Raw genomic sequence first — 14,271 nt, forward strand, 5'->3', positions numbered from 1 at the left:
TGGAGTTAATATCAACAACAAATCCATTTATAGACCTATGTACCACAATTAGTACAAAATATCTATGAAAAACTGTTTAAAATAGCTAATTTTACAAAATGTTTAGTACATACTATAAAGCAGTAAATATATGACTACCTTTGCATCATTGCATACAAAGGTGTACCCCCATCTGGCACTGACAGGCTCTATGATTATGACTCAATGATGGAATCCTGTTCAACTAAGGCTGCATTGCTACTGCATTTTGGCTAATGTAAATCATTCAAATCTCTCAGTAATTATAACATTTTAAATAATTAAATCAAGGTCATTTTCTGGACTTTAAAAGCAGGAAACTCAGAGCAAATTTGCTTTCTGCCTAAAATCAGCCCTGGATACAGGCTATGGTAGGGTTTGTGAAAGTGCTGAATGGCAGTTTGCTGTAGTATGTCTTGCAATGAAATCGGGTGCTTCAGTGACTCCATGTGGTTAAAAAAGGCAGCGTTGTGTGTGAAAAATCCTGATTCCTCCCCTTGCTTCCTCAGTACCTCCTCCCCTTCCCCATCCCTTTCTGATTCCTCCTCTCTATTCAAACAACTCGTTGAATTCCTGCCTCCTGGTTTTTAGTCTGCCTCACTGTGGCATGGTGAAAGCAGAGAGAGGCAGAGGAAAGCTCTCCGAAAAAGCAACTGGATGATCAGAGGGAAGCGAGGATCCAGGGAGGCGGTGCAGGGCTGCAGCACTTCCAAAGTCAGAGCTGCACATTGTCCCACATGGAGTGGAAACCATGGATAGAACAATCATCAGCTACCAACAATTAGGAACTGCAAGGTATTAAAGGGAAAGCAGTGGATTGAAAAATGAACCAGGGATAAAACGTGCACAGGAGTGGCACACTGCTCTGTGGATTGCAGCAGTAATTTGCTTTTCCATTTCGAGGTATTGGAGAGGATTATCCTTTCTTCGTGGAATTTTAATGTGGTTTTCTTAGGATTGGATAGCCAAGGCTTTATTGTGCACTGACGTGAAGGGGGGATCTGCAATGCCCTTTGCCAAGAGGATTGTTGAGCCCCAGTGGCTGTGCAGGCATGCCATCACCCTGCCAGAGGGTAGCTGCTGCCGAGATCAGGGAGAAGAGCACAGGCAGCAGCACCCAAGGGGTAATGCCAGGGAAGAATTGTCAGTGGTGGCACCTTCAGTGCAGGTGCTCTCTGATGAAAGGGAAACAGTGCCCAGCGGTGGAAAAGATAAAGATGTGGTGCCCTTGGATTTGGGTGCATTCAACAATGTCGCCTTATCGCGGATTTTGCGTCAGTTGTCGGATATGGCCCGACATGCCTGCTCCCTTTTCCATGAGATTGAGGTGGATATACAGGTGGTCGCTCGGCGGGTACAAACACTGCAAGGGAAAATTGGCAATGTCCAGCAGATTGTGACCAGTCTGGATCCAAAACAGGAGACAGTGCGTGAGTACCAGATCTTGGATGTGCTATCAATGTCCTGTAGTAGTCAGCAGCATCATCCTGCTTGCCTTTCTGGGCTTGACTGGAGAGCAAAGCAGTATTAAGCAGGCCATGCCTGCACAGTAGGGGGATTTTTGTAACATCAATCAATTGTAGTAAAGCTGTCCATTTCATTCTTCTCCCCTTCCAACCTCACTACATTGATAACATGGCTTATCTTATGCTAATAGATGCCCAAATGGGTCATTATCCCTCCCAACAGACAGCTAGAGAAAATCTGCATTGCTACTCCGGCAGCAAAAGGAGTCCAACAGCTGGTGTATGCAATGGGCATTGGGGGAGGGGTGGTCTTTTTTGTTATTTAAAACTTGTTCTTTTTTTTTCTTTATTCTTCTTTGTAAAAAAAAAACAACAACAAAAACAGCTGAGATTTCTCAGGTGCATTATGATGATCATCATAATAAAATGGTTATAAACGGGGGGGTAATCCCAAGCACGTCAATTTGGAATTCCCACCCGCCTAGCCCTTCGCAGTAGTTGTAGATTGAAGCATTCACATTACAGTTGTGTTTGATGTATTACCTGCAGACCATCAAATTTGACGATGAACATAAAAACCTTTTTTATTTGTGCACATACTGTATTTTCATAACTCTGTATAGAAATGTATACATAAATACAAAAGGAATGAGCTAGTTTGCAATCCTGCTCCAATTCCCCAATCCAGCAGTCCAGGGCAGTATTGATGTGCTTAGTGCTAGGAGAGAGGATGACGGTGGTGTTGCCATGCTAGGTGTGCAGAACTGCTGCCCTCATGTTACTCGTATCTCTCTGCAGTATCTAGCGTCTGTCTGCTTATTATTATACATACACATGCCTTGCCAGTAATATTTAGTAATGCATACAATATGCCAATCGTAGGGAGAATATGAAAATTGCCAGATTTGATTTGTACTTTACTAGTAAATCAGCCGACTTAAGTAACCACTTTCATACCAGACTGAAGAGCTCATCTGACCTCTGCTAGTTAGAGACTTTATTATAGCTTGTATCAAATGAACAGAGCTGTCTCGTGACCCTGCACACCACCTGCTCTTTCATTCTCACATACATTCACAGTGTCACAGCTATGGTGCTAAATAGATCTATTATCCTGCATATAGTACGTTGTAGCGACACCCTTTGTCATCACATTATTGGAACTAGGTAGTGTTTGCGCAGCCTGACCCATTTCATGCTGTTGTACTAAGGTGATGTCAGTGGTTTGTGACTTACATAAGGAGCTTTTCTTTGGCTTCTGATATTATACACAGTATACACTGGGCAGATGCTGTTCACTGAAATCTCAGCAGCAACACTAAGGCAGTAACGTTAAGTGATCATTCATGCTCCTAAGCAACAGGAAGGAAGAGAGTATGGTTTATATGATGATAGGCTGTTGATAGCCAATCAGAAATCGCAGCAAATATGGTAATTTTGATATTAAAAGCAGTAGCTGGAGAATACAACATTTTGGTTATAATGGAAAATAATTAAAGACTAGCACAGCATTGGGTCAGGATTGTTACATAACAATTCTGTAAATGACCTGCAAACCATTTAACACTGCCTCTTTGGGAGACATTTTAAGATATTGGCTATGCTTGCAGGTGACCTGAATGGTGATTATTCTGTTTCAAGACTGCATTCAGATGCTTAGTACTGCTATCGCTGGCTGAAAGCAAAGTCAGGATGGATTATGGGAAAGCAAACAACACCCTAAGTAATGCTTTGCTTGTCTAGTCTCCCATTCCCCTTCACCAGGATAGCCTTGTAGGAGGAGTAAATGCTGTAAATTTAACACTGATGTCTTTAGTGTGGGAGACAAGCGTTTGCCTTCTCATGGCACTTTAGAATGACCTTGGATAAATTATGCAAGCTCATTTGGTGTGACTGGCTTGCGTTTCAATATAGATTAATATCCTCTGATTTCACTACATGCATTTCTAGTATGGAAGAACTGCTGGGGCCATTGCACTTGCCCCTGAGTATACAAGCATGGAATGCTGTGACATCTGCAGGTCACTACTCATAATTAATTACAGTCTAAGGTAAAGAAGACTCAAAAAAGTATACAAAAAATATGCCATTGCCAGATGTTAGGAACTATCTCCCAGAAATCCTTGTGGGCTGATTAGATAATTCGCTTATTGAAATGTTTTTTTTTAAATAAGCATATTTCAGGTTTTAAAAAAATATTATCAATTTGTAAATATAGGGGCTGTGTCCTCAAAATATACATATTGTTTAGTCAATAACCATTAAGCCACCACCTGGGCCAGCAAGAGTGCAATTAATGTAGATTTCACATTTCTGCATTCCAAACATGAACTGGGAAAAAAAGAAACATTGAAAGGTGGAGTCCTAGAAGGCCACTGCAGATAGCCCACTAGAGGCTGTTATATTTATATACATTAAAACTAAACTAAATAGAATTGGATGGGAAGAAAGGCTCTGTCCAGAGGCACCTGAGTTTGATTCAGAGCAGATAACCTCTGCATCATCTCCTTGTAGATTTAGTCTAATCAGCAGGTTAATCTCCCTGTGCCTCAGGCAGCAGAACTGTAAGCTCTTTGGGGCAGGGAATCACTGGAATTGTAGTTTAAAGGAAAACTTATACACAATGACAATTTAATATAAGTTTCATCTCATGGAAATAAGGAAATATCTAAATATAATCAATAAAAATTTTTTACCATTTATGAAAAAAATCAAAAGTTATTCTTCAGTAACAGTGTTTCTATCTGTATAGCTTCTTGCAGGAGTTGGCATCAGATGCACTTAGGTCTAATACATTGGTTTATGCACCCTTTGCCTAGACAATTTATATAGAGCTCATAACTGCTAAACAAAAAGCTGCATATAGAGAGACAAATTGCTGAGGGAGGGATAGTGAGAGTCAGAATTGTTCAAGGATTATATTAAGAAAGTTTCTTATTTCCAGAAGATAAAGCTTATATTAAATTTTCATTTTCACAATAATTTGCAGACTTTAACTATATTGGCAGGACAGACCGTTGCCTTTGTTTAGCATAGTTTATAGGACAAGTGAGCCTAGTAATCAAATAGCAGACTTAACAAATGCAGATCAAAACAATGGCAGTCTATATAATACTATATTATTATTATTATTATTATTATTAACATGTATTTATATAGCGCCAACATATTGCGTAGCACTGTAAAGTAAATGTGATTATACAACTAAATCACATGAATTACATACATAGAACATATGGAATTACATACATCACAATCAATACAGGTACAAAAAGGTGAGGAAGGCCCTATGCAAAGGCATACAGTCTAAAGGGAAGGGAGTAATACACGAGGTGTGGGAGTAATACACGAGGTGTATTATTATATAAACTACCTCTTTAAGGATACAATGTCATAATGATACAAATATTTGGAAAATGCGGGGCTCATTTACCTGGATTGGCCCAAAAACCAGCATTATATAGGCACCCCTTGGGTGGCATACACTTCTTCTAGTTGTGGAGTGCATTTTGGTTTTCTTCCAACCAACAAGCTTTGAGTATAGCTGGCCATACATTAGAAGACCTCACCAAAAATACAAATCTGTTCCCAATATGTCTACCTTGAGGTGGGTGATATCAGGCTGATCCAAAATTTTGGGAATTTTTGGGAATCACATCACAATGAAGGGGACAAAGGCTGCCAGGATGAGGACCACAGCAATAAGCTGATGTAGTAAGTGCCCCAACAAGGTTTTTATATTTTTAAACCTCTCTGATTGATATTTGCCTGATTTTTGGCCAGATATCAGGTACCGTATATACTCGAGTATAAGCCGAGTTTTTCAGCCCCCAAAATATGCTGAAAAACTCTACCTCGGCTTATATTCGGTTCAAGCGCATAAACCGTCGCCGGCGACTAAGAATAGTCACCGGCACCTTAGAATAGTTGCTGGCATCCAAGAATAGTCACCGGTGTCCAAGAATAGTCGCCGGCGTCCAAGAATAGTTGCCGGCGTCCAAGAATATTCGCCGGCATCCAAAAACGAGACACAGTCACCTCCAATGGGAGCAGAAACCCTCAATTTTTTGATTGAAACTTACCAGAAGCTGCTGCATTTCTCACCCTCGGCTTATACTCGAGTCAATAAGCTTTCCCAGTTTTTGGAGATAAAATTAGGTATAGAGGGATGGCTTATACTCGAGTATATACGGTATATCCATCTAGTGCCCCATATACGGGCAGGTAAGCTGCTGACTCGGACTGGCAAATTGGCAGCTAAACTCTGTCAGTTTATGTCCACCTTTAGACAGCCCTACTTGTATTTCAGGGCTAGGAACCCTTTAATATTCTGACGCTGAAGCAAACTTGCATCTTTTTAAGTATTGCACAACAGCCTTTTATGAAATGTGGAAGAATGAAAAACATAAACAGTGTGAAAATGCTCAATGGAATGTGGTTTCCTACTGAATCCCGCCAAACAACATCACTGTGCACAGTACATGAAAGATCCTGAGAGATGTTGAGCAGTGCAGAAGGTCAAAGAGCATTTTTTTCTGCACACACCCTACTCTGTTTTTGTTTCCACTTAGCATGTAGGACATTTCATTACAGATCCTCCAAGCCCAGATTTTCTCATACATCTATCTCCTTCCAAAAATAAGATATGGCTCTATTGTTCCCAGCTGCATCAACATATCGAGCTCTGAGGCAGCACATTCACAGACAGCTTTGATTTATTTTCGAATACATTGGAAAATGACTTTTTAAAATGAAATGTACAGGATTTTTCTTGTTTTTGATTCACTAGGGTGGGGTATAGAGCTGGAGATGGAATTAGTACATTTACTGCACACAGGGCTGTGCACATTGCATAAATTGTTATCCAGGGATATCTTTATAATTGGCATGCAAAACATCGTTAAGAGAGTGTTTAATTAACACTTTAGAGAGTGTTGTTTTTGTAAAATGAGTTGAATTAGTTAAATCACCGGAGACGTAGTTTTATATGGTTGAGAAGCATATGTTCCCAAGCTATGTTACTGTTGCATCTGAGGCAATTTTGGATTATGAATTAAATGTTTCTTTATCTGCTGGCAATGCGCAAATGAATTTGATGACTATATTTACGGTTTGTGTGTGAGGCGGGTGAGGGTTAATTGCTGAAAGGAATGTGAAGCATATCTACTAGCTGTGCCATTATTCCTGGAATAGTCCCAAATTATCAACCAAAAAGTATGTGGGTTTTACCAGGAAGCTGATGATATGCTGAGACTGTATGTCTGGAGCAGAATGTTGAGGATTAGGGCTCAAACTGACCTAACTAATAACGTTGGCACAAATGACTTGAATTTTCCCACTGGACAGGTATGTTGTAAAGAAACACGTAGACCATGGGTTCAAGAGGTGTACACAAGACACAAGTGAATGATATACAAACAGAAATATGACTAACACCATGGTCTAACAGTAATGGTGGCACATGGGGCTGTGTGGGTGCTTTGAGCACTGCTTTTTCTTAAGTAGCCCCAAAAAGCACCTAAGCACTCAAAACCTCCCCTCTCCCCATAGACCTGTCTTCAAAGTGCAGAAGACAAGTGTGGGGTCCCTGTTCCTTGACTGTAGCATCCTGCTAACTTTTTTATTTAGTTACATTTTAGTACTCTAGCTGCTGAATGTCAGCCATTGCTGGAGGTAATAATTTAGGCATTCCTTTTAAATGGCTATTGTGATTAGAAACCCAAAAAAACAAAAAAAAACAAAGCCCACCCACCCCCCCCAAAAAATCTAATACTGTAATCAGTTCATGGAATGGACAATTCATGAGAACTTATTGTTCTTTAAGTGTCTTGATTTAATCTAGGTATAGATTTAACCAAATTATATGCTCAAGGGCGACAAGTCGTCTCTTCTTCGGCCGACTAATCTAAAATCCTTCCCGCCAGCTAGAATCTAAATCATGGCAGGATGGCACTCAGAGCGCTTTGTTTTCTGAAGTCGTCTGAAGTTGTCTGACGAGGAAATTTCGGGCAACTTCGGAAAATGAAGCGATCCAGGTGCCATCCCGCCATCGATTTAGATTCTAGCCGGAGTGAAGGCTTTTCGGGGAGATTAGTTGCCTGAAGAAGAGGCAATTCGCCGGTCTACTTAATCTCCCTGAATCTTCCCGTGTGTCTCTGCCCTAAAGATCTATTCATGCCAATTGGTTAGGCTTGCAGACTCACAGCAGGGATGATGTACAAAATGTATTGTAGTTAACATTTGCTGGAATAGACACCTGTGCCTGCAAGTCATGAATAAAATCAAATCTTGGGCTTTTCTTGTTGGGGGCCCCCCTGGGGGCTTTGCACTGCTTATTTGAGCTGACAAATGGTCATTCTAAGTTCTAACAGTAGTTGCCAATTGATAGGTTCTAGAGTCTAGACAAAGGAAACACTGATATACTGTATTAGACTGTATTTGAATTAGACCCCCAACCTCCCATGTTACTGGCTAGTATACTGTTATAGTCTTCTTGTCTCATCATCTGAATTATTAACTCACTAGCAATGTTCTGTTAGCAAATATCAATCAGTTACAAATACATACTATTTTTTTTAATAAAGTCCATGAAGGTATCAGCCTGTGGTGTGTGTTATGCAGTAATGTAAGAGGACCAGGGCAAGACAATACCCATTTTCTTGTTTTTATTCGGTGGATGTTTTGTAAGTAAATAAATGATTTACCCGGAGGGCAAATATGCATAACCCACCTTGAAATTTTTATTAGCTCATACCTTAATGGACTGTACTTTGTGACTCTATAATTAATTAACCAATCTGAAAGGCTTTGCTGTAATTCATCTGGATACTTATCTTGCTCAGCCCCAAAAACCTAATACGATGAAAGTTCACTTTGACCACACCAATCTCTACTTTCCTTGGAGGCTGGTCTGTTTCTGTAAAGGTGTCAAAAATGGCACATTTGATTACTCAGACTAACCATTTGCAAGCAGAGCAGAGTAAATAAAAACAGTGGAATGTGGCTGTTACCACACTAGGGTTTTACAGACAAAAGAGCAAGAGCGTGTCTGAAATCTGCAGAAAAGAAAAGATGGAAAGACAAACAAGGAAGGACTTGAGGTTTAGAAACTGTCAGTTATACTGTCACAGAAAGATCACCACTCCTAATTATACTTTTTCCAGATTGCCTTCATTAAAGAAGGGGATCAGTAAACAACAAAGGAGAAATTTGCATGCAACAAACCTCTGGGTAAAAGGTAAACAAAAAGATTATAATCATTTAGAAAAGCCGAAAGCACAATAAAGTCTAGTACAGACTGCAATTAGACTCTGACCTGGTAAAAAAAAAAAGTCATGCCTTCTCAAAACAATTCATTATACTTAGGCTAATGTTCTACTAATCACTCAAAATGTAACAATTCACTACCAACTGAGTAAAGATGGCCATATATGTCTAGATATGCTTGTTTGGTCAGGTGGCTAAATAAGCAGATTTTTGGGCAGGTGGTGGCTTAAATTAGTCTGGCCTGTTTTTTTTTCCTGACATGCCAATGATGGTGAGCTGACAGCCACTGACTACCTATGTTTGAGCACTATAAGAATCCATGTTTCTGCAAGGCTAGGTGCTCACTGTCACTTAGCACAAGTGTCACACAGGTCTTATGTGCCACACAACCCATTAAAACTTGTGTGTATATATAAGAAACAAGGTATCCCTGTTGTAACATACTGTATAAATATATTAGAAGTCACCTTGAGGTTCCTAGAACAGTATAAAAACACTTATATTTATAATGTTACTGAAATTGGCAGAATGTCATTTCATCCCAAGTTGTTACATTATCTGTTGCACATGCACAGATGCACATTAAAAAAATGAGATTCACCAGCACATTCATTGGGAAATTCATACAGTATTTACCTTTTTCAAGAGTAAGACAAAAAAGACATAAATAAATATTCAAGTTGCCATTTTTTCTTTCATATGGTTCAGGACATTCTTGCACAGGAAAACTACAAAAAGTCCCCTACTTTTGCCAAACATGTTCTCTTGTATTATGTAGCGTCTGCCTTGAAATACCTCAACTGCTAGTTGAATCCTTAGGGCATAGTATTCATGGGTCTGACTTTTCCAAACCCTAAGACAGTGTGCATAATGATAGAATGTGACATCTGACATTAGACTGGTTGTTTGAAGCACTGAAGGTTTATTCTGCATTACATGGGTGAATAGTATGAGTCACTTGCTATATTTTATAGGAAAATTTAGGCATACTGAATTTGAGAGGATGTGTAATGCTATTTTTTTTTCTTTTTGAAAATGTAGTACTTTAATTGGTACTGGATCTGACAAAGATAAAACACATTTGTATGGGTTGTATATGCTATTGTAATAAAACGGGATATTATATGGGGATTTAGGAACTATGTTCTATTTTATTGTCAAAAGTTATTCTATAAAACGCAAGCATGAAAAAATACAACTGGGAGCTGTCCCTATAATTGATTTGTAAATTATATTTGAATGGTATACATGCATATGGGATAAATATGGCCCTTCTGCAGATTAGAAAAAGTAAATGTAAGCTTTAAATAGGTTACTATCTCTGTGATACTGACATCTAGACATAAAACACAGAAGAAGCATATTGTATGTACACTTGATTGGCTCAACTTCCCCAGCTATACTTTTAAAATGAATGTGTTTCCTTAAAGTTTACTTAAGAATACTGGCACAACCTCACTTTAATTTGCATTTTATTCATGTGAACCCTACATAGCTTTTCCATAACTGAGTGACTGGGATTCAAGCATCTGACTTAATTGAGAGTGGCATCAGCTATCTTAGTTCCAATTTTATGGCATACCTTTGTTTAGTTTTTCCTCCATTCCATCTTATGATGTATATTTTTGCAAAACAAACGACATGAGAACTGTAATCCCCATCAAATAATAAGTGCACAAGGAATGTGGAAATGGGAAGATTTATCAAGTGGCGACAACTTTTATTGGCCGTGCGCTCTCTCTCACTGAAGTTGGCGTGGTCATGATGGAATGAACTTGCTGTGAACTTGAGAGAGCGAGAAATGTCGGCTTAACACTTGTACTTTTTACTTTTGCCTGTTAGGAGCACATTTTGTCTAACTGTGGTTGTTGGACAGAGCATGAGTATAAGATACATACAGGGGAATGTAATAAAAGTCGCAAAGAGCAAAACAATTCGCACCAATAAGACTAAAAATCCACATCTCGCAATGTAATATTGTTTCTTAAACTGTTATTGCATTGCGAATTTTAATTGCGCACTCATAAGAAGTGCTTGAAGGTGTCGTAATCTTTTGGAGCAAACATAACGACTTTTTCAGTAAGAAGTTTTATTACATTGACTGCGCATTGGCGCAAACTATAAAATTCGCAAACGGTCTTTCACTGTCGGAAGTGGTCGCTAAACAGTTTCCGGGCTCGCAAAAGCTATATTAAATTCGCACAAAGCAAAATTTGTTCGCGCAAAGGCATAACTTTTCGCATTGCGAATAGTTTTTCCGTTAGCGATTTTTATTACATTCCCCCGTTAGACTATAATAAACACACATATTTTTTATGTGAAACTATTGGTTCTTTTTTTTTTTTTCTTTAGTCTCCTGTCAACTCTTAAGTTATGTACCTCTGCTGGATCTGCCCTAAGCCTTAAAGCTTAACCATTCAGAAGTAATTTGCTGATGGTATCTGCTCAAAACACCACAAACAACCATTGTTTACCACTGATGAAAAATCACAAAACATTTTTTAGACTGGCTGCAATGCTAAGAATCTATGCTGAAATGAGCGAGGTTCACGGCATATCAGTAACAGGTGCATAGGACTCAATTACAACCTCAAGTACAGTGTGCAAAGCACAATTTCAGATGCAATTTGCCATTTTTATTTATCCTAAATGCAATATATATTTCAGATAGTTGCAACAAAATTGTGGCCATGCGCAGATGCACCCACAACAATTGTGTCTGATGCATTGAAATGTATGTATGCAGTTGTGCCTATGCATTTTGATGAATTGGATGCCTGTCATCAGTCGGGATGGTGCCATTTCCAGGACTTGCTGTCAAACCAATGTTTGTATGTGATTTAGCTGAACCCTGGAACTAGCACAATGTTCAGGGTATGGTAGCTTCACTGTTCCCAGAGTCCTCAAATAGGTGTACTTGTGATCAATTTAACAAAGATGGTGGGAAGGGCTCATGGCTGCTAAGCTAAGCTGCTAAGTAAAGAGCCTGTTTGAACACAAGGATCTTTGGTCAATGGCGTCGGCACACTTTTTTGGGTCCAATTGTGCTCATGTAAGTGCCACACTTGTCGCTGCATTCTAAACAAGCCCTTAATTAACCTAAAGCTGGTGGAGAAACAGAGGCAGTACAGTATGTGCCTGCACCTAGAACCATTGTCTTTGCTAGGGTACAGGTATCGGCTGTGAAATGTGAGCTTTGCATTTTATTGCCAAAATTCACCCCGTCTGCCTGCACCTGAGCAGAGACAATGCTTCTGGGTGCAGGTAGAGGAGGAGCAGAGGAGCTGTAGGGGGACTGCATGCCGAGATCCACAACAACTGGTCGCAGCCTTAAGTTTCTTCCCCTAGCCCTATACACCTTCTTGTGTCCAGTCTGACCTAAATACTCATCCTCTACAGAAGGTCAGAGGAATCAGGGCTGTATATATAGTATGCATCCTGGCTTATATTAAGTAGTGAGTAAACCTTGATACAAGAAGTCCTTGGCTTTACTGGGTCAAAAGGTACAAAGTTTGCTACAGGTCTAGTTAAATATAGAAACAGGATCAGCAGATACCATTTACAGGTCCTATTTAAAAGCAGACATCTGATATGTTGCTATGGGTTACCGTACCTGGGCAATTTCTGTATTTTATTACATATAGGTGTCTTCCTTAGTACATGACTGGAAAATTCTTCCTGAAATGAGATACACATAATACATTAAATATAAAAGGAACTGAAAGTTGTGTGTGTCCAACACTAAATATATGCTTTGTTTCTTTAGAGAAAGCAATGTTTCTGTGCTTGCTGTACCTACTGGTCAAGAACTTCTCATTTATCATGGGAAGCACAGCAAACTGCTGCTACATATAAAATCAGTGTGTTTTTTATTTCCATTGTCTTTTTAAGGAATATGATTTATGACATGAGAAACCATATTACGTTTTATATTCATTTTTATGTTAGGGAAATGGGGGTTCTGTGCCACAGTGTTTCATAGCCTTTTTTGAGTGTGATCCAGATAATATTTGATATGCTACCTCAAAACCCAATACTTACCTATCTCCTTATAATTACTATTATCTCTTGCAAAATTAATGCATTAAACAGGATCATGGTAACCCATCCTGAATATCATGGAGACCCAAAATTGGGTCCCATCCCATAGGTTAAGAAACACGGCTGTATAGAAAAGTAACAAGTGTTACAAAAGAAATTTTTACAAGCAATTCTATATATTTGATTTATGACCAAAAAAAAACATCTGTTTGCTTACTTCAGCAGTTTGTCTTTGAGCGCATAATTGCCATCAAATGGTGTCCTTGATGTTAGAAGGCATTGGCATTTTGTGGCAGTCTGCTGAAATGAGATCTGTTTGGATAGTATTTGACAGTATCTTTGCACAGTGGTGTTTAAATCATTGAGGTCTGACCTTATAAAAATCTGTGTTTCAAATCAAATGCAATCTCCATGTAATCGATGTTCCCTAGAGCTTCAAGACTGACTCTTTTTTTTGGAACTGTTAGAACCATTAGTTATCCAAATGTCTCTCAGTGATCAGAGGCTTTGAAGACTTGTGCATAAAAAGAGACCCAGTATGATTATTTATCTCTTTCCTCTCAAAACATAACATCAAGTGTCCAACATCCTATCTGGATAATATTTATAGTTTAGCTAATTATGGACTAATCATTGCTATAACTGAATTTCTTTACAGCTGTGACTGGACTGAACCTTTAAATGCTATATGATGATCCATATTATGCTAATAAATGTTCTATTAAGCTCTGAATCTTTGTAGTGCAAGGGGGGGGGGCATGATGAAGGTCAGCAGAGTATTGCCCTGTAGGTTGTGTTTCATTAGCACATGTAAAAGTATGCATGTTATTCTGAGCCCCAACCTGCATTACAATGCAATTGTATACCATCTTATAGTGGAATGTAATACTGGTATTTAAGACAGGTCAATATCTACACTCACAGCATGACAACATCAGATACATTGCTCATATAAGAAATTCTGAAGAATAGAATTGTTCTGCTGAACATGTGGATTCCTATGGTGTATAACATATTTAGCCAGCTTTGGTGCCACCATAACTCCAAGTATGAATAATAGTATGTCCAAGAACACTGCTTCCACTGTCAAAGGAGGAGAAATATCTTGAGTCAGATATTACACCACTATGCACTCGTAGATTGTCAGAATGTTTGAGGGGGGTAACCTGGGTAGAGCCTAGGTATAGAAAGAAAATAATTGTATGTTGAATTAACATCAATTAACGATCCTGTATATGAAAGAGTTAATCAGTTTATGCCTTGCTAATGACTGCCATACGTTGCCTGAGTTCTCTGATATCTGGACAACTGATTAATCATTTGGTGGAAGTCAGGGGACATGAACTTCCAGCTTAGCCAATGACCCAGATACATAAATTAATGTTACTCATGAGCCAGGATAAATGGCAGGGTTTTGCTTTCCATTAAAAGTATCAGAAATCAAAACACCCAGCGTGCCATACCCCTTAAGAAATGTTCC

The 14,271-nt window shown here is 39.0% G+C and overlaps 1 protein-coding gene across 2 annotated transcripts in view; it reads left to right on the top strand.

Moving 5' to 3' along the window:
- Positions 1 to 265: 265 nt before the first annotated feature.
- LOC108709625 (Nance-Horan syndrome protein) overlaps positions 266 to 14,271 on the top strand; it is a 121,163-nt gene continuing 107,157 nt past the window's right edge. For both annotated transcript variants that reach the window (XM_018249644.2, XM_018249645.2), the window contains exon 1: positions 266 to 1,448. In XM_018249644.2, the coding sequence (XP_018105133.1) occupies positions 1,025 to 1,448 (424 nt within the window). In that variant the 5' untranslated portion in view covers positions 266 to 1,024. The remainder of the gene's footprint in view (positions 1,449 to 14,271) is intronic.

This window comes from Xenopus laevis, chromosome 2S, assembly GCF_017654675.1.
Source record: "Xenopus laevis strain J_2021 chromosome 2S, Xenopus_laevis_v10.1, whole genome shotgun sequence".
Classification (NCBI taxonomy): domain Eukaryota; kingdom Metazoa; phylum Chordata; class Amphibia; order Anura; family Pipidae; genus Xenopus; species Xenopus laevis.